This window comes from Salvelinus sp. IW2-2015, linkage group LG14 (genome assembly GCF_002910315.2).
Source record: "Salvelinus sp. IW2-2015 linkage group LG14, ASM291031v2, whole genome shotgun sequence".
Classification (NCBI taxonomy): Eukaryota; Metazoa; Chordata; class Actinopteri; order Salmoniformes; family Salmonidae; genus Salvelinus; species Salvelinus sp. IW2-2015.
This window is the reverse complement of record NC_036854.1, coordinates 13,102,993-13,124,105: the sequence shown is the minus strand read 5'-3', so window position 1 is coordinate 13,124,105 and position 21,113 is coordinate 13,102,993. Positions and strand designations below refer to the sequence as shown.

The window sequence follows — 21,113 nt, the reverse complement described above, 5'->3', positions numbered from 1 at the left end:
TAGTTATAGAACACATATCTGCTTATGCCATGACGCCCTGGCAGGCTGGGCTGGCTGAGTGCAAACCTAGGCTACAGCAGACCAAGGAGAGATGATGTTTTTTTAGTTAATCATTGATCGACTGAATCAGCCCCCGTCCTCTGCAAATATGATAAATGAATACCTAGGCAATCACCAGTGTGACGTCGTTGTTAAACCACAGCACAGGTTTAATTGACTCTGGAAGGTAGTATCAGAGTAAGAGAGAGACTACAGAACTACACTTTACCTTTTCTATTACAAGAAAATATTTTTTATTATCTTATTCCAAGAGAAAATGGCTAAAGAAAACGTTTGACCTTGCAGTGTGGGCAGTTTCCTTGTCCTATTATGAGAGGATCAAATTGGGGGAAAAGTAATTAATTTTTTGGATTTTATTTGTGAGGATAGGATAGTTCCCCCCCTGAAGACAATGTGTACATTTTCTAACACATGCATTTAAATGTTTGATTTCAACTATTTTGCATTTGTTTTCTTTTACTTTCACTTTTTATTTAGCATTTAACATGCCTATGAAACGGAATACAGGAAGCCCGATCCAGGATGGACAATTTCTTCATGTTCATTCACCATCAACCAATACATTCTGCAGTGCATCCGAGGAGCTCATGCACACCACCTTATCTAACGAAAAATTACGCCGTGCTTTCCATGGACATTCAATCTCAAAATTAGACGAGGAAGGTGATTTGGGAATTAAATCAGGTGAGGAATAAAGTCGGATTAATAGGCCTACACATAGACTGAGAGGTTCCCTCTTCCCCCAAGAGTCATACAAGAACAACATTCAAAACAAGAGCCCTAATTGTCGATGTCAACTATTACAGTTTGTGCTGCATTAAATTGTAGGATATTTTTTGTTGAAATATGCCTGCCCTAAAATATACTTKTTTCATTGTTTTTTGGGTAGGCTAGAATAAAATGATGTATTATTTACCACATAAAAACAATCTACTCAATCTGACCCAGTTGAACAAAAAGAACATTTTCTCTGCTCTGTTCATTTTGATGAGTCTTGAAAATCCTGTCTAGGGAGTACTTATTTCTAATTGTATGGTTCATTTAGCCACTTACCAATCTGGAAAGGTGTCATGGCCCTTAACTACTCAAATATATATTTCACCTCATGACTGTTTTCTCCCCCACAACCCTGTCAGAAGCAGATGACAGCAATGAGACCCCATCTTCTGAGGAGGACCAGGACCTCCTGGAGTATTCTAAAGATTTGGCTTTCAACCAGATGACCCKGAGGAAAAGCATCACTCAGATCATCAAGGACAAGAAGAAACAGACTCATTTGACCCTTCAATGGTAGTATTCCAAAGTCACAACCTATGGAAATCTATAATATAGCTTGTGTTGTGATGCACTTGTATAATAACAATCCTTCGTACAAATGTTAATGTTTCTTTTCTTGTTAGTGATTGATTTCACATGGATTTCTGTGACTGCTTGTTCCCTAGGCTGGATGAAAACTACACTGTTTGTGAAGGGGTTTGTCTGCCGCGTTGCATCCTGTACGCTCACTACCTAGACTTCTGTAGGAAGGAGAAACTGGATCCAGCCTGTGCTGCTACATTTGGCAAGGTGAGATGAGTAATGTCTTGTAGTTGAGGTGGTGGGCTGAAGTCTGGATAGGTCGTAGTTTGTGGTAGATGTTATAGATACTGTAAGTACAACATAGTAATAATTGTGGTGGAAAAAATCTATTATGTTTTTTTGTATCGTTCTCTGTGCATATTAGACAATTAGGCAAAAATTTCCACTTCTTACAACAAGAAGACTTGGGACCCGAGGTCATTCAAAGTAAGATATAGTGGAAAATATTATTTTCAAAAGATTTCTTGTTGTAGTGATCTGATCTGTCTCAATATAAAATGCTTAATTTTGTTGATATTTAACAGATATCATTATTACGGGATTGGCATCAAAGAGAGCAGTGCCTATTATAACTTGGTGTACTCAGGAAAAGGCTTGACGAGGTACGATCATTCCCAGGTTTTGCTCTGTAGCATTGTTCTGATCAATCTGTAATGTTCTTTATAGAATAAGTAAAATGTTTGTAATTGTTGTGATAGTTTGGGATTTAACATCAGTCTGATTTAGTATCTGATTGTAGATTTTCAGGGAGCAAACTSAAGAATGAGGTAAGATTGACATATATATTTATAATATATATATTTTTAAATGCATTTTGACGTGAGATATTACAGACATGAATCATGTTTTCTAATACATTCAAACTGTAGTCAAGACTACAAGGTCAAAATATTCATACAGTTTGATATTCCTCTATTTAATAGGGAGGGTTCAGTCGGAAATACTCCCTCAGTTCCAAAACAGGAACTTTGCTTCCAGAATTCCCAAGTCCACAGCATCTAGTGCTTCAAAGTTCCATCTCTAAAGAGAAGGTTTGTTGTATTATTTTCATCATTCATCATTACTTTCTTTGCCATCAAGATTTGCTGATTACATACAGTACAGTATCCTCTGCAAAAACACCTGTAACCATTATGGATTATCTTCACATGGGCAATAGGTGGACACGCTCATCGTGATGTACAAAACACATTGTCAGTGCATCCTGGACAATGCCATCAATGTCAACTTCGAAGAGGTATTCTATACCAAAACAAGACATAAGATGTTGTAGCCACGTCTGACGAATTGTCTCCTGACTCTATTTACAATGTTTCAGATACAGAATTTCCTGATGCATTTCTGGCAAGGAATGCCCGACCACCTCTTACCCCTGCTGGAGAACACCATTATCGTGGACATCTTATGTGTGTGTGATTCTATACTATATAAGGTGGGTGTTTTTCCAGAATCATAGAGCAGCATCCTCATTAGTTGTTGAAGGACTCCTACCTCAACTGGACAGGTTGTACTATCCATTTGGTGTTTTTCAGGTTCTGACAGATGTCCTGATCCCTGCTACGATGCAGGAGATGCCTGAAAGGTAGAGTATTTTCATCTTTCATCATTCGTATTTTGCTCATCTAAACACAAGATTTGCTGTAAGGTTTATGCTGTATGAAATTAACGGTAATAAGATACTGCCGTCTCTCCAGGTGACGTATTGTTGTGTATAAAGATTATCCTGTTTGCAGTCTCCTGGCAGACATCCGTAACTTTGCCAAGCACTGGGAACACTGGATGGTGTCTTCTCTGGAAAACCTCCCAGAATGCCTCTCAGAGAAGAAGCTCCAGATCGCACGCAGATTTGTGTCCTCTCTAAAGCGTCAGACCTCCTTCTTACACCTTGCCCAGGTAAAGCACTATATTACAGCACGGGAGGAATATAAATATCATCGTGTTAACTTTACAAAGACATTTAAAAGTGTCTAAAATATATCTATATAGCATATCTTATTATGACTCTAAGAAATGTAAATGGTATATATAAACTGAAAGTCTTAGGGCTTGATTCTGTCTGTAGCACTGAATGTCGGCGTTACAGCGTGATAGAAATTTAAAGGCAATGTTTCCGCGTTTGCGGAGACTGCAATTACGGTAAACGCTGCATATGTCGGCTCAATTTTAAATTACCTTTACATTTCAAGTGCACTATACCGCTGAACTTCGACGAAACAGATTGAATCCAGACGCTAATTTTGGTTATTTTGGTCATTTTATTTTCTCACAACAGATTGCAAGACCAGCTCTTTTTGACCAGAATGTGGTGAACTCAATGGTGGTGGATATAGATAAAGTGGATTTGAACAGCATAGGGTCACAAGCCCTTCTCACCATCTCAAGTGGAGACCAAGACTCTGACCTCTACTCTGAATGTGAGTAGAACATTTGCATTGTACATGGAAAACCCTGCCAGGTTAATTCCTGTAAACAATGTTCATTTGCTTTCTCGTCATGTTTGCTAGATGACTCAATAACAGTGTTCCAAGAGCTGAAAGACCTACTGAAGAAGAATGCCACTGTGGAATCCTTTATCGAGTGGCTGGACACTGTTGTGGAGCAGAAAGTCATAAAGGTACGTTGTCCCCATTTCAAATCTAAGATTGGGGTTGTCAGATTGGATGTTGACATCCAATCTGTTTGTTCCTTTCTCTCCAGCCTGGGAAGCAGAATGGACGGTCTATGAAGAAGAGAGCTCAGGACTTCCTCCTCAAGTGGAGTTTCTTTGGAGCACGCGTTATGCACACCCTCACGTTGAACAACGCCACCAGTTTTGGTAAGAAATGACTACGTCCCTCTAACAGTTCCCCTGGTAACCTGTATATCCATGTAACAACTACAACATGTAGGAAATGCTGTAAACTTCTCTATTTGTATTTTAAATTCAGACTCTCCCATTACTACTGAGTCTAAATGATACACGGTCCGTCACTACGTCAGACGCAAACACATATGTCTTTTCGGCCGGCTCTGAACAGAATGCTACAATGAGCCATAAATTATAATGGCCTGGCCCCAGGTAAAGAAAGCATTATCACTCGGTCGCGTGCACTGTGTTTGAAGACAGACCTCTCCCATGCACCTTCCTCACCCCCATTTGGCGGCTCTATCACCAAACACAAGTCAAATAGACTGGGGGACAATCACATGACCCTACAAGTCAAACAGCATGCCTGGTGAGATGAAAGCCTAGGGGAAAGCAGATCTCTGGAGCTGGTCAGGTCAAACCCTCAGCACCTGCAAATTGGTGCACAGAATAGCCTTTGGAGCCTTGTCACAGTTTGTAAGGTGAAGGCTGTTAGCGATTGGCTGAGTATCAAGTCATGATAGTGACATCGAAACCAGATTAGATTTCTGGTGGGGAACTAGGACAGTAAGAGATGTGTTTTTTATTATCCCAGGTTCGTTCCATCTCATCCGCATGCTGCTGGATGAGTATATCCTATTGGCTATTGAGACACAATTCAACAACAACAAAGAACAAGACCTTCAGAATCTCCTAGATAAGTACATGGGAAATGCAGGTAAGCAATTACATAACATACATAGACTATCTAATTATACGTATAACTCTGATTGTTCTTTTTCATTATTAAGTTGTTATTGCGTTTCATATTAATACTATCAGTTTTTATGGAGCAGTATGGAGAAATAATGGAGGATGTAGGATCATTGAGGTGCGTTGTTATGATTATTTTCAGATGCCAGCAAGGCGGCATTCACTGCCTCCCCCAGCTCCTGTTTCCTAGCCAACCGTAACAAGCCCAGTGCGGTGTCCAGTGATCTGTCTGTGAAGAACGAGTCCCTCTCAGAACACACATACATGACCCTGTCAGCCAATCATCAGCAGGCGCTGGGAGCAAACATGGCCATCTACCAGGGCTCTGAAACCGATGGATTCTGCCTATCAGGTGCAAATATGTTTTTAAGGGTGACATGACTCATTTTGTCACTTGTTTCTGAATTTAATTTGCCCCGTTGTATGTTAGCTTTGTTCATACTTTCATTGGTTTAACATAAAATGTAAACTTGTGTGACAACTGCTCATTCGTAGTAAAGGTTCCTATTGTGTTGTCTAAAATCTTGGTCACTTTCCTCTGTGCCCACAGGACAAATTTACTTTTCTCAGAACAGTGGCCCTCTGATGACCCCTCCCATCTCCCCAGCCATGGTGAACAGGGGCAGTGTCATCAACCAGGGCACCATGGCCATCAGACCCCAGAGCGCCTGCACCACCATCCAGCCCCACATCTCCTGCCAAGCCTTCCCAGACACCATGTACCAGAGCCTCCCTCCCAGCAGCCCCAGCTACTACCCCACCACCTCCAACTACCAGGCTGTGACACACGCCCAGGCCCCGGCCTACCACACCCGCTCTGACAGCAGCCACTACCCGTCATTCAGTGAACAGCACCTGGCCAAAGACTACTTCGACAGCAGCTGTGCAGTGTCCCCCTACAGCTCCAGACACACCTCCAATTACAGCACAGTCCCTGATCCTGGGATGGAGACTCAGGGGGTTGAGCTACTGGACTCTGTAGGATACAACTTTGATGGGAGTGGGTTAAACAGTAGTGGCTGTCAGGAGCCTGCCTACTCAGCAGCAGGACACAATGGTATGAATGACTAGACCTAAGTCTTCTCCATTGAATTATCAGAAAATGGGCCCTGAGTTTTTCTAGACTTCATGGCCTCACTAGTCAGTTCATCCAGGTTAGATCACATGGTCACGTCACCTGGTCAGAAATAATTTAGGGCCCTAACAATAAGAATTATCATAAATAAAAAAACAAGTTGAACCATAAATGTGTATTCTACTCATAGAGGAACCTCTCTGTTTTTCAGGGTACTATGGAAACAGTAGCTACCTGGATAGCCAGACGCTGGGTTCCATGATAGACCAGCATGTGTCAGTTATCAGCAGTGTGAGCAGTATCCGCTCAGTCCCAGCGTACGGTGAAGTACACGACCCCCTCAACATCCTGGATGACACGGGCAGGAAGACGGCTGGGCCTTACTACACTGAGTCTGACTCACTGGGCTCCCACACACCTGGAGGTCAGTGACAAATTATGGATTGATAGGGAACTCCAATTTTTTGAAGATACTCTTTTGTTTACTTGTTTTCTCTCTGCTGTAGCTCTTCCCCTCCCCTCCTCGGTCTCTGCACCCTGCATGTACGGAGGTCCTGCCCAGTTCCACTCCCAGGATGCACTGCTTCCTCACCGGGTACCATCTGAGGTACGGGACATGATGTCATCGCTGCCCCCCATCAACACTGTGTTCATGGGGTCTAGTGGAGGAGGAACGTGAGCTGTGACTGTCCCTCCCACCACCAACACTCCTCAAGCTCCTCCCACACCACACCACTCAGTCACTGTAAACAGTGACTCAGATCACAGACAGAAATATGCTCAGTGTATCTCTCTTGTGTAGCCTTAGCGTTGTGGAAACTACTCTGAAAATGTAGTTTACCAAGTTACCAATTACTTCATACCGGAAGAAGTTGAGCTACACTAAAGCTACCCTTAAGAAAATGTTACTTTCAAAAAGTAGTTCACTACATCCAAACTACTTTGTGATCAATAGTTATATCTAAATCTGAAATATCATAGAAATTGCTAGACAGATCACTCTGTCGTCAGATGTTAACAGAATGTTTATTTTAGCCTATTAAACACAAAAACTATGTTTCAAGTGATAATTAGGAAGGTTTGATGGCAAAAAAAAAGGAATTTCTTGCCTACTTCACCCATACGAACTACGAAAAACACCACGATTAGAATTGAGTTCAACTACCACCAAGATACTGCAAAATGTAGTTAAATTACTAGTTGAACATGTAGTTCACTACTCCCCCCACACTGTGTAGCCAATATATATTTTGTAAATTGATGAAGGCCTCAGCTGTTCAATGTTCAGTGAAATATTTTATTGAACTGAATTAATTAATCATTTGCAATTCAACCATTTTAATATAATTCAATCTGTTAATCTTAATGTGGCCAGAGGAGACTTTGTAAGTTAACATGTAAATAAATATCCGTAGAATAAAGCGAGTAGTGTCAAATTTGAAATTGTTGGAGGCATAATCAGTCAACACTGCAAGATAGGTTTGATTGATTATGACAAGTTAAAAAAATACCATGTTATTTATTTGAGTTGCCTTTATAGCCTATTACGGTGTAATATTAATGTCGGAAATGTAAACTTGTACTTATCTGTATATGGCCGAATGAGAGGTAGGAACTTAGAAATTACTGTTGTTTTCAATTCAAATGTATTAAATTACATGGACTTATTGCTTAACTAACACATCAACATGTCGAGAGAGAGGCAGAAAGAAACACTTTGTTAGGTAGCTGTCATGTGCTCCTTCAGGCAGTTTGGCTGGTCGTCAATACATCCAACAGAACAGTCTCTRTGATCTCACAATTCAAAGCCCCCAGTGTCAAAACTCTGAATACACAGTCCTTTAATTGGTAAACTGGACCCACACCAGGCGAGGAAAGAAAGATTACAGTCCGGAAACACAATTGTAGAAGCAGCGGATCAAAGTTGAGCTTTATCTGTGATTATGTGATTTCACCATTGTACAATGGAGGGAGATATGGTTGGATAAAGGTGTTGACCAGAAACTAGAACCAATAGACATGTATGACCCACAGCAGGATCAAGCTGTTTATACATCGTGACCCTTTAGAGAAACAGAGATTGTTTTATTCTCCCGCAGGTTGTCCAAATTCAGCTTTGTTAGTCTTTGAGCAGATGGAAGCTAATAAAACCATAATCAGTAACATTAGATTGACCAGGGCATTTGTGTGGCAAAATGATATCATTTCAAAGCGATACACTTTATTTAAATGTATGGTGTTGATACGTACACTCGCAGGCTATGGATTAATGTAGACTATTCAGCATTTGTTTCCACAACATGAATAAACAAAGCCAAAACGAATGATAACATTACCCACCTATCAGCCTTATCCTTTAGCTACTCAGGGGGAAAATCCATTTCAGCCCATGGACAGGAACAGATGGCTTGAAATGTAATGATTACAAAATTCCCAACGTTAACACAGTTTAATTACAAAGTCAATAATGCCTCCAACAGTTGCGGGGGCCTTTAGTGTAAAAACAACAGAAGGTTGAACGCAAACTTTGGGACAATGTTTAACCAGAACTTTGCATTAGGCGGAGTCTCCATATGTAGCCCAGGTGAGCCAAAGACCAGTGATGTGTAAGGCACACCAGGCATCACTCTGTCGTACTGTTGTACGTCAGAGGGTCACGTCATCACACTCCTCTAACATGACATCATAGTGCTGCTTGCAGGCCCCATAGTCCCCCAAGTCACCTCAGATATCATTTTGTATGCAATGTGTTTTTGTGACTTTATACCTCTACAGGTTATTCATCCTGTCGAATCAAATTTCTATTTTGCTGACTTCATCCAGACAGTTGGTATTCTATCATGGTACAACAAAAGCAAGCTTATTTCTACAGGATATTCGTTTAAAAAGGGGTCTGACTAGGATGTATTCTAAACATAATCTCCGTCCTCGTACTGTTCACCTCTATATTCTGCCTTCAATGCAGGAGAGTGATTATTATGTACTTTTATTAGCTTTTTACTCATACCTTCCCAGACACACAAGCTCAGTAAAGTGATTGTTGGAGATAAGGATATCAGTAGTAAAGGATAAACAACGGCCAAACAGGAAGCTGCCTTTTTATCACAATATCAACTGTACAGGTAGCATTAATATGTTTTAGCCACTTGAGATGTCAGTGTTGGGAAGAACAGTGAGTGGACACCTTTAGCAACATTGTAATGTAGGATGTTAGATTGGAAAGCGCTATGGGCCTCTGACTGGGATCTTGTCTTTGTGTTGTGCCTTAATGAGTGTGTGTCTGTAGCGAGTGCAAAGCACACAACCGCCGGCTGGAAGCCATGTTAAAACAATATTCAGAGGTGTCCTGTACGGCCAATGATTAAGCTTTTGTTGAATGGGATCATTCACAAATCTGTATTTGCAGCTAAACACAAAACATACTTTTCTGAAATTTTTACCTGCTACTCCTTTTTTGCTATTAGTAAAAACAAAATAATCTTTCATTCAACAAGATCTCTACCACTGTCTTATTCCCCTGTCTGTGAAAATGATGATGTGGTTGGTGTTTGTCTTGAATGATGAATCTCCTTGAGTAGTTATGTGTAGTTCCAAAAGTGTCCATATGATGGCAGTAAAGTGTAGAAAATACCCCTATTACATCCATTTCTGTTTTCATTGTCCCTACTTAATCTGTTATTACTAAACTCTGTGCTGTATCTGGATAAACAGAGGTTAAATAGGCATGCCAACCAACAGCTTTGTTAACATGTTACTAAATAACAGGTGGAAAAATATCTGCTGTACTTTATGGATTTCATGTAAACAAACAAGTTAGCTGTTGAAAATGATCACATTTCAGATATTGATTTCCAAATATCTTATCAATATTTTTACTATCACTATAACCAAATAAATCAAATAGATCACACTTACTATAAATCCAAAACAGTTATGTTGTTCTATCTTGATGTGATTGTTTGATTATACACATCTGCTCTTTCCATGACAGACTGACCAGGTGAATCCAGGTGAAAGCGGTGATCCCTTATTTATTATTATTATTTTTTTATTTAACCTTTATTTAACCAGGTAGGCAAATTGAGAACACGTTCTCATTTACAATTGCGACCTGGCCAAGATAAAGCAAAGCAGTTCGACACATACAACAACACATAGTTACACATGGAGTAAAACAAACATATAGTCAATGATACAGTGAAAAAAAAAATAAGTCTATATACAATGTGAGCAAGTGAGGTGAGATAAGGGAGGTGAAGGCAAACAAATATATGTATAAATAAATAAAAATATAAAAAGGCCATGGTGGCGAAGTAAATACAACACAGCAAGTAAAATTAAAAATAAAAACACTGGAATGGTTGGTTTGCAGTGGAAGAAAGCGCAAAGTAGAGACAGAAATAATGGGGTGCAAAGGAGCAAAATAAATAAATAAATACAGTAGGTAAAGAGGTAGTTGTTTGGGCTAAATTATAGATGGGCTATGTACAGGTGCAGTAATCTATGAGCTGCTCTGACAGCTGGTGCTTAAAGCTAGTGAGGGAGATAAGTGTTTCCAGTTTCAGAGATTTTTGTAGTTCGTTCCAGTCATTGGCAGCAGAGAACTGGAAGGAGAGGCGGCCAAAGGAAGAATTGGTTTTGGGGGTGACCAGAGAGATAAACCTGCTGGAGCGCGTGCTACAGGTAGGTGTTGCTATGGTGACCAGCGAGCTGAGATAAGGGGGGACTTTACCTAGCAGGGTCTTGTAGATGGCCTGGAACCAGRGGGTTTGGCGACGAGTATGAAGCGAGGGCCAGCCAACGAGAGTGTACAGGTCGCAGTGGTGGGTAGTATATGGGGCTTTGGTGACAAAACGGATGGCACTGTGATAGACTGCATCCAATTTATTGAGTAGGGTTTTGGAGGCTATTTTGTAAATGACATCACCGACATCATCATCATCAACATTATTGATGTCACCTGTTAAATCCACTTCAATCAGTGTAGATGTGGAGACAGGTTAAAGAAGGATTTTAAGCCTTGAGACAATTGAGACATGGATTGTGTATGTGTCATTCAGAGGGRGAATGGGCAAGACAAAATAAGTGCCTTTGAACGGGGTATGGTAGTAGATGCGAGGCGCACCAGTTTGAGTGTCTCAAGAACTGCAATGCTGCTGGGTTTTTCATGCTCAACAGTTTCCCATGTGTGTCAAGTATGGTCCTCCACCCAAAGGACATCCAGCCAACTTGACACGACTGTGGGAAGCATTGAAGTCAACATGGACCAGCATTCCCTTTGGTACGCTTTCGACACCTTGTAGAGTCCATGTCCCGATGAACTGAGGCTGTTCTGAAGGCAAAAGGGGTGCACCTCAATATTAGGAAGGTGTTTCTAATGTTTGGTACACTCAGTGTATAATTACACTGAATGATGAACAAAGACACCATCAGTGATGTTGATCCTCAGGGAGAGAAACTGAACTTCAAAGTCATCTGTTAAAAACCTGACCGATGTAGAGATAATCCTGGGATTTGATGTCTAAACCTCCTGTCACACTCTTAGAGCCTTCCTCCCAAAGTCTCGGCCTGCTGTTAGTTTAAGTCATTATGGAGAACAACTCTAGGCCTCTGTCTCCTCTTACTCTCAAGGCTAGCTCTAGCCTTTTGGGGGCCCTCAGCGAAATCTTGCCTTTTTTTGGGGTGCCCCCCCCCTTGATGGTGGAGAGAAATATACGTTTTAATGTTAATTTCCTGCAATTCTACACATTTTGTCATGTGGCATAGAGAAAATGTTGCAGTTTTGAAGCACATTTTCTCCAGTATTACACATTTTGCCATGGGGTGGAGAGAAAATGTTGCAATTTTATAACAAATGTCATGCAGTTTTACTCATTTTGCCAGTTTTCAAGGGATTTTCCTGCATTCCATCAATTATGCCAAGGCTTATGTCATGTTAATAATATCTTTAGTGAGAGGGACTAACAAAATCAATGGGGGCCCCCTGGAGGTCAGCGCCCCTTAGGAAGTGCCCCGCGTGCCCGGTCGGTATTCCGCCATGATTACTGCAAGTTTAGATAACTGGCTAGACGAACTTACCAATCTAAAAATTGTTAGCTGACATTGAGTGACTTTCAGTGACTGACAAAACAGAAAAACTGCTGATGCACAACCAAATTTCGAACTTGCACCTTGTGTATTCTACTATTCTAACTTTCAACAGTAAGGAGACCCTGACTGAGTTCCTAAAAAAAAAAAAAACATTTTTGGGGGAGTTGGAGCCCCCTACCGGTCCTATGCGACCGCTTATGTCGCTTATGCCTGGAGCCGGTCCTGCTTACTCTATATATTAACCATGCACTGGTCTCCCAGGTCCCTGCTGGAATTTAACCTCTGGAAACGACGAGATTACAGAGCAATAACCCTAGAACCTTAGATTGATAGTGACAGAAATGGGAGAAGCAATTGTTTGTTTGTTTCACCCCAACCCCTTGTGGCATTAGTACCTTTTCTGGAAACTTTGGTTGATGCATGGTTTTGTGCTATGTATTGTCACGAGTGAGCTCCTATTCTACCATGTGTGTACACTGTATTTACCTATTTATTTTCCTATCCAACCATCAGTATTTTGTCATGTTTTTTAGAACTTAATGATTTTTACAAAGAGGAATCCCTTTAATTTGAAAGTGCATCATAGTGAATGTGAATGAATACCGGTGTCACTTTCTCTGTTCACTGTTGCCCACAGTTCTGTGAGATGTTGTCGATCAGTTTATGGGTTTTGACTAACGCGAGGTCCAAGAATTCGACAACTGTGTGCGTCTTAACCCGGAGCGAGCAGCAGGTCAGTGTGGCTGTATTTGGAGAGCAGCAGCAGATATTGTAGGCATTTCTCTCATTGGTGGTAAATATCTGGGGGAATCTCGCTGCATATTCTGGCACAGAAACTCTGAATCACTGCGGCTCATCTCCGAAGCAATAGTGAGAGTCAAAATTTCCAACAACAAGAGGACAAACATTGAAGGCCTTTGAAAGCCGCGGCTGTTGACTCAGTGTGTGCCAATTTGGCTCAATAGTGACATGATTACAAATTATGATCGTTTTTTTATTAAAAGTGTGTGATGAAGTTTGGCAACCAGAAACAGATATGGTTATGTATACAGTACAGTGTTTGAGTTTGGCAGCTATGTGACTGGCAAAATGCCTAACCACAACATTTTAATTTACTGTATATGAGCGAGATGGAGAGCTCCTTTCCTATAACTAACCCAGACAATCTTAAAGGAAGCACAATCCCTCTTTGTCACTGACAGACACATATACACACACACACACACACACACACACACGGTTCGCCTGCCTATATTCAGTCAGTCACATGAAAGGAAAGACCATTAAATACACCAGACTCCTATCCCCCATAGAAAATCCAACATAAAAGACCCTGGAGTGGCGTTGCTATTGTTAGCCTGTGACTATAATTTATGCTTTCCTTGCCAAGTGCAATATAATGAACTGAGCTTTAACAGTCCATTATGATTATATGAAATAGGGCCTGATTGTCCTTGTTATATATGTGAGAATACAAAGCAGTGAAGAAGATAACAAGTGTATAATGACTGTGGGTTTCCATATGCCCCTTGGCATATTGTTATTGTCAGTATTTTGTTGTCATGATGGAGGCTAGCCTTTTCATGTATTTTTCTGTGCTCATCTGCCATTAACAGTTATAATTCAAGCATGCCTTTACACCTCTCTGTCACCCAGACACAATTCAAATGTTAATCAACGTTGTATGAATTATTAAGCTGTGAAATACTAAGAGTAAACTGGTGTTCAGTTCTACATAACTTCTATCAACATGTTAAATATACAACCAGATGGGGAAAAAATCTAGATCACCTTTACAACACACACAGAGACGCGTACAAAGCTCTCCCTCTCCCTCCATTTGGTAAATCCAACCACAACTCTATCCTCCTGATTCCTGCTTACAAGCAAAAATTAAAACAGGAAGCACCAGTGACTCGGTCTATAAAAAAGTGGTCAGATGAAGCAGATGCTAAACTACAGGACTGTTTTGCTAGCACAGACTGGAACATGTTCCGGGATTCTTCCGATGGCATTGAGGAGTACACCACATCAGTCACTGGCTTTATCAATAAGTGCATCGAGAACTTCGTCCCCACAGTGACTGTACGCACATACCCCAACCAGAAGCCATGGATTACAGGCAACATTCATACTYAGCTACAGGGTAGAGTTGCTGTTTTCAAGGTGCGGGACTCTAACCCGGAAGCTTATAAGAAATCAGATCCACAGATGATGCAATCTCTATTGCACTCCACACTGCCCTTTCCCAAATGGACAAAAGGAACACCTATGTGAGAATGCTATTCATTGACTACAGCTCAGCGTTCAACACCACAGTGCCCTCAAAGCTCATCACTAAGCTAAGGATCCTGGGACTAAACTTCTCCCTCTGCAACTGGATCCTGGACTTCCTGACGGGCCGCCCCCAGGTGGTGAGGGTAGGTAGCAACACATTTGCCACGCTGATCCTCAACACTGGAGCCCACCAGGGGTGCGTGCTCAGTCCCCTCCCGTACTCCCTGTTCATCCACGACTGCATGGCCAGGCACGACTCCAACACCATCATTAAGTTTGCAGATGACACAACAGTGGTAGGCCTGATCACCGACAACGACGAGACAGCCTATAGGGAGGAGGTCAGAGACCTGGCCGGGTGGCGCCAGAATAACAACCTATCCCTCAACGTAACCAAGACTAAGGAGATGATTGTGGACTACAGGAAAAGGAGGACCGAGCACGCCCCCATTCTCATCGACGGGGCTGTAGTGGAGCAGGTTGAGAGCTTCAAGTTCCTTGGTGTCCACATCTCCAACAAACTAGAATGGTCCAAACACACCAAGACAGTCTTGAAGAGGGCACGACAAAGCCTATTCCCCCTGAGGAAACTAAAAAGATTTGGCATGGTGTCCTCAGATCCTCAAAAAGTTCTACAGCTGCAACATCGAGAMCATCCTGACTAGTTGTATCACTGCCTGGTATGGCAATTGCTCGGCCTCCAACCGCAAGGCACTACAGAGGGTAGTGCGTACGGCCCAGTACATCACTGGGGCTAAGCTGCCTGCCATCCAGGACCTCTACACCAGGCAGTGTCAGAAGAAGGCCCTAAAAATTGTCAAAGACCCCAGCCACCCCAATCATAGACTGTTCTTTCTACTACCGCATGGCAAGCGGTACCGGAGTGCCAAGTCTAGGACAGAAAGGCTTCTCAACAGTTTTTACCCCCAAGCCATAAACTCCTGAACAGGTAATCAAATGGCTACCCGGACTATTTGCATTGTGTGCCCCCCCCCAACCCCTCTTTTACGCTACTGCTACTCTCTGTTCATCATATATGCATAGTCACTTTTACCATATCTACCTGTACATACTACCTCAATCAGCCCGACTAACCGGTGCCTGTATATAGCCTCGCTACTGTTATAGCCTCACTACTGTATATAGCCTCGCTACTATATATAGCCTCGCTAATGTTTTTCACTGTCTTTTACTGTTGTCTTTATTTCTTTACTTACCTATTGTTCACCTAATACCTTTTTTGCACTATTGATTAGAGCCTGTAAGTAAGCATTTCACTTTAAGGTCTACACCCGTTGTATTCGGCGCACGTGACAAATAAACTTTGATTTGATTTGTTTTGATTTGCAGCTGAATGTGATCTTGATGTTGTAATCGCAGGTTAAACAGCACAGGCACTAACTTAACATGGCTCATAGACTTACCAAAGTTAACGAACGTCTGCGGCATTATCAATCCCTGGAGTTGTATAGCCTATAATGCAAACATTTTATTGACGCACTTTGTGCCGTCTGTTTGAATAGTGTCTTTATTCAGTCGTGCTCTTGTATGTTTCAAGTAGAAGGTGCTGGAATACCATCAGGGGAAAATAAGTCTCAGTCTGAACTGAATAGCGTAGGGCCTTGTCAGTCAGTCGCTCATTCTGTTCTTTTTCAAAGGCAGGGGCCAAAATGTACTGTATACATACACTTTAATTATAGATTTTTGTATGGACGCTTCGACATTGCACGCTTACATGTAGCAGAATTTCAAGGTAAATTGTCTATTAGAAACTCAAACACAGTTGATGGTTCTTTAAAACCTTCCTTTTWAGTTCTCTGTCTTATCGAGTCATATGCTCTGCTGCGCTATTGTATCGTACAACTGATCCAATTTATTCTTTGTAAGTTATTTATTGTAACCAACATTAGTTACATTTTAGGATAGATAAACGTCTGGAGTCGTGCCGTGTTATGTCTTGCGCTGGCTTGCAAACACCTGATTTGGCCGTTGCAAATGGTACTGGACCTGTGTGTATGTGTGTGTGCGTGCGTTGTTGTGTGAGCTTTCCTGTCTGATCAGTAAATGATCACTAGCTTGTTGGGGATTAGGAAAGTATCAGGCTCTCACTGAAGAGACATGCACACTGCTCTCCTACTCTTCAGTTGCATGGTATTACAAACATACATCAATCTTTGATTTCCATTTCTACCGGATGAGCTTGTACCATTCTGTCGATGTGCAGGGATTCTATTTATGTTGTAACACAGTATTGCTAAATACCTTTTACCTCTTCAGTGTAAAATGTGTATTATTACTGTGGTGGCAAGCTTTTTAAAAGTATTTCTATTTTCTAAGTGTAGAATAACGTGAAACACACAGCTCACATGTGTGGGCCATGGGTTACAGGTGGGTGTCTACACATTGCATACTGTACATTACACATTCAGAGTTTCTGAAGTATAGTGCAAAATATTCCGTCTCAAAGAGAGAGTGCTCTAAAGAAGTAGCTGATCTAGTAGAAGTCAGAACAAATCAAATCAAATCAAATCAAATTTTATTAGTCACATACACATGGTTAGCAGATGTTAATGCGAGTGTAGCGAAATGCTTGTGCTTCTAGTTCCGACAATGCAGTAATAACCAACAAGTAATCTAACCTAACAATTCCACAACTACTACCTTATACACACACACACGTGTAAAGGGATAAAGAATATGTACATAAAGATATATGAATGAGTGGTGGTACAGAACGGCATGGCAAGATGCAGTAGTATGGTAATAAGAGTACGGTATATAACATATGAGATGAGTACTGTAGGGTATGTAAACATAAAGTGGCATAGTTTAAAGTGGCTAGTGGTACATGTATTACTAAAGATGCAAGATGCAGTAGATGATATAGAGTACAGTATATACATATGAGATGGGTAATGTAGGGTATGTAAACATTATATTAAGTGGCATTGTTTAAAGTGGCTAGTGGTACATTTTTACATAATTTCCATCAATTCCCATTTTTAAAGTGGCTGGAGTTGAGTCAGTATGTTGGCGCGGCCGCTAAATGTTAGTGGTGGCTGTTTAACAGTCTGATGGCCTTGAGATAGAAGCTGTTTTTTCAGTCTCTCGGTCCCTGCTTTGATGCACCTGTACTGACCTCGCCTTCTGGATGATAGCGGGTGACAGGCAGTGGCTTGGGTGGTTGTTGTCGCTGAATGATCTTTATGGCCTTTCCTGTGACAATCGGGTGGTGTAGGTGTCCCCTGGAGGGCAGGTAGTTTGGTGAAGGGTTGGGAGTCGGGTCGGTCATGTTGGGTGAGGGCTGGTCTTGGGGGTGGCTGGGGTGCGGCCTCCCCGGCCCCCCCGCGCTCGCCGCCGATGACCGCTTAATTTGTTTGGGTGTTGTCGGTGGGTCAGCGGGGGGTGTGTGTGGGGCTAGCTGGCCGTCTCGGACGTGAGGTTGTGGGTAGGCTGGTATTCGCCACTCCGGCCGCGCCGGCCTCGCTTCCCCCCTGTGCGGTGTTTGGTGTGGGGTTGTTGCTCCCTCCTTCCCGCGTTCGCCTGCCCCCTGCTGTTTTGGGCTTATTTCGACTGTCAGGTACGCGGCTCTCCGCTTGGGGCTCCGCTGCTTACCGCCTTAGGCTGGGTAGGGGTGCGGGTCAGGGTGTTGGGGTAGGGTAGGGGATGGGTCGGTAGGGGCCCCGCCCGCGGATTGCCGACAGGTAACGAGTTTGAAATGGGCACGCACACAAGTGCAAACAGAAGATATGAAAGCCACAAATGTGAAAGGACAAAGCAGAATGCAGTGTGAATTGTAATGGACCTGGGTCTGGATGCTCGAAGTTTGTGTAAACACTGACGTTACACTGATGTTAAACCACTGACGTCTCTGAAACTGTGGGTTACTGAACTTCCTTTCAACTGTAAGTGATAATGGGGTTATTAACACCTTCCTTTCAACTGGACGTGATAACTGGGGCTCACTCTCACAACCTTCCTTTCATGGAAAGTGAATAACTGGGGTTATTAACCTTCCTTTCAACTGGATAGTGATCACACTCGCGGCGTCTCACTCTAAACTCCTTTCAAACTGGAAAGTGATAACTGGGGTTATTAAATGCTTCCCTTTCGACTGGAAGTGATACGCTGGGTTATTAAACCTTCCTTTCAACTGGAAAGTGAATAACTGGGTTATTAAACCTTCCTTTCAACTGAAGTGATACTGGGGTTATTTAAACTTCCTTTCACTGGAAGTGGATAATGGGGTTATTAGAACCTTCCTTTCACTGGAAGTGATAACTGGGGTTATTAAACCTTCCCTTTCAACTTGGACAGTGATAACTGGGGTTATTAAACGCTTCCTTTCGCCCAACTGGAAGTGGATAACTGGGGATTATTAAACCTTCCTTTCAACTGGAAGTCGATCACTCGCCGCCCGTTATTAACCTTCCTGTTATTGAAGAGAGGCCAGAACAAGAAGTAATTCTACTCATACCACACACCACTCACTGAAAACCCAGAGCACTGCAGCCAACACAGTATTGTGGTCTGAATGCTGAGGTTAGTAACTATCACCTATTAGCAAGTAACGACTACCTCTTTCATATTTCCTCTGACACAACCCAATTCACATCAACGTTATTCAGATAAGTGCTTTACTGCCCTGCCATACTACAGAACTCATGTTGGATTCTGATCGGGTTTAGGGTTGTTTGGAAAACTATGTTCATTGGCTATCCTGTATCACATGATCAATTGATGTGCCTTAGGAACATATCTAGCAGATATTGATGGTCCATATCAAACCCATTATACCTTGTAAATAATTACTACCACAGTACCACAGCATGTCAGAGTGTAGTGGTAGTGGGCAGAGGGTAGTGTGTACGCACGGCGCTCACGCTCGCGCGCCTATGAGGGTTAGTGGGCTCACGCTCGCGCGCTCAGCAGGGGTAGTGGTTAGAGGGTAAGTGGGTAGAGGGCTCACGCCCTGGTAGAGGGTAGTGGGTAGAGGTAGCTGGGTAGAGGGTAGTGGGTAGTTGGGTAGAGCGTAGTGGGTAGTTGGGTAAGAGTGTAGTGGGTAGATGGGTAGTGGGTAGAGGGTAGTGGGGGTCGCGAGGCGCTGTGGGTAGAGGGTAAGTGGTAGTGGGTAGAGGGTCGTGGGTAGTGGGTAGAGAGTAGCGGGTAGAGGGTAGTGGGCTAGAGGGTAGCAGGCTATGGTTAGAGAAGTAGTGGGGTAGAGGGTAGTGGGTAGAAGGGGTAGTGGCGCTCACGCGCTTCGCACACGCACGCGGCTCACGCTCGCGCGCTCAGCTCGGGTAGTGTGTAGCTGGTAGAGGGTGATTGTTGGGGTAGGGAGGGTAGTGTGTAGTGGGTAGTGGGGGTGAGGGAGTGTGAGTGTATAGTGGGTAGAGTGTAGTGGGTAAGGGTCGTGGGTAGAGGGTAGTGGGGGTAGATGGGTGAGTTGGGTAGTGGGTAGTGAGTAGTGGTGTTAGTGGGTAGAGGGTAGTGGGTAGAGGGTAGTGGGTAGTTGGTGGTGGTAGAGGGTAGTGGGTAAGAGGGTAGCGGGTAGTGGGTAGTGGGTGAGAGGGTAGTGGTAGGGGGAGGTAGTGGGTAGAGGGTAGTGGGTAAGAGGGTACGTGGGTAGTGTGTAGTGTGGTAGAGGTAGTGTGTAAGTGGGTAGAGGTGGTAGTGGTAGTGGGTAGAGGGTAAGTAGGGTAAGTGGGCTAGAAGGGTAGTGGGTAGTGGGGTAGAGGGTAATGGGATAGAGGGTAGAGGGTAGAGATGTAGTGGGTAGAGGGTAGTGCGAGGTAGAGGGTAGTGGTAGAGGGTATTGGGTAGAGGTAGGGTGGGTAGTGGGGGAGAAGGGTAGAGGGTGTGGGTAGTGGGTAGTTGGTAGTGTGTAAAGAGTAGGTGGGTAGTGGGTAGTGGGGGTGAGGGTAGACGGTAGTGGGTATAGGGTAGTGGGTAGTGGGTAGAGGTAGTGGGTTAGTGGGTAGAGGGTAGAGGGTAGAGTGGTAGCTGGGTAGTGGGTAGGGAGGGTAGTGGGTAGAGGGTGAGTGGGTAGAGGGTAGGTGGGGTAGTGGGGGTAGAGGGTAGTGGGTAGAGGGTAGTGGGTAGTGGTTTTAGAGGGTAGTGGGTCGAGGTAGTGGGGTAGAGGGGTAGTTGGGTAGTGGGTAGAGGGTAGTGTGTTTAGAGGGTTAGTGGGTAGTGGTAGAGGTAGAGGGTAGAGGGTAGTGGGTATGGTACCTGGCCGGCTGCGTGCTCCGATGCTAAGCCCATGTGGGGGTACAGTAACTACAACATGTCAGAGTGTAGTGGGGTAGTCGGGTTAGAGGGTAGTGGGTAGGGGTGGGTAGTCGGGTAGTGTGTTAGTGGGTAGAAGGTAGTTAGGGTAGTGGGTTAGAAGGTAATGGGTAGAGAGTAGTGGGTAAGTGGGTAGTGGGTAGAGCAGTAGTGGGTAGAGGGGTAGTGGGTAGTGGGTAGAGGGTAGTGGGTCGAGGGTCAGTGGTTTAGTGGGTAGAGGGTTTAGTGGTAGAGGGTAGTGGGTAGTGGGTAGGGAGAGTGAGTGGGGGTAGAGGGTAGAGGGTAGTGGGTAGTGGGTAGTGTGTGTGGTAGAGGGTAGTGGGCTAGAGGGTAGTGGGTCAGTGGGTAGAGGGTAAGTGGGTAGAG

At 43.3% G+C, this 21,113-nt stretch overlaps 1 protein-coding gene across 1 annotated transcript; it reads left to right on the top strand.

The window, feature by feature from the left end:
- The first annotated feature begins 545 nt into the window (after positions 1 to 545).
- On the top strand, positions 546 to 7,693 carry LOC111972926 (DNA-binding protein RFX6-like). Its single transcript, XM_024000033.2, has 19 exons — positions 546 to 744; positions 1,197 to 1,350; positions 1,503 to 1,626; positions 1,784 to 1,845; positions 1,944 to 2,021; positions 2,159 to 2,186; positions 2,343 to 2,450; positions 2,579 to 2,656; positions 2,738 to 2,851; positions 2,952 to 3,001; positions 3,153 to 3,312; positions 3,692 to 3,833; positions 3,924 to 4,033; positions 4,117 to 4,234; positions 4,860 to 4,982; positions 5,160 to 5,369; positions 5,568 to 6,074; positions 6,304 to 6,516; positions 6,599 to 7,693. Exons 1-19 carry the CDS (start codon positions 546 to 548, stop codon positions 6,769 to 6,771), a joined length of 2,751 nt encoding a protein of 916 aa, XP_023855801.2. The 3' UTR covers positions 6,772 to 7,693.
- Positions 7,694 to 21,113: the final 13,420 nt, after the last annotated feature.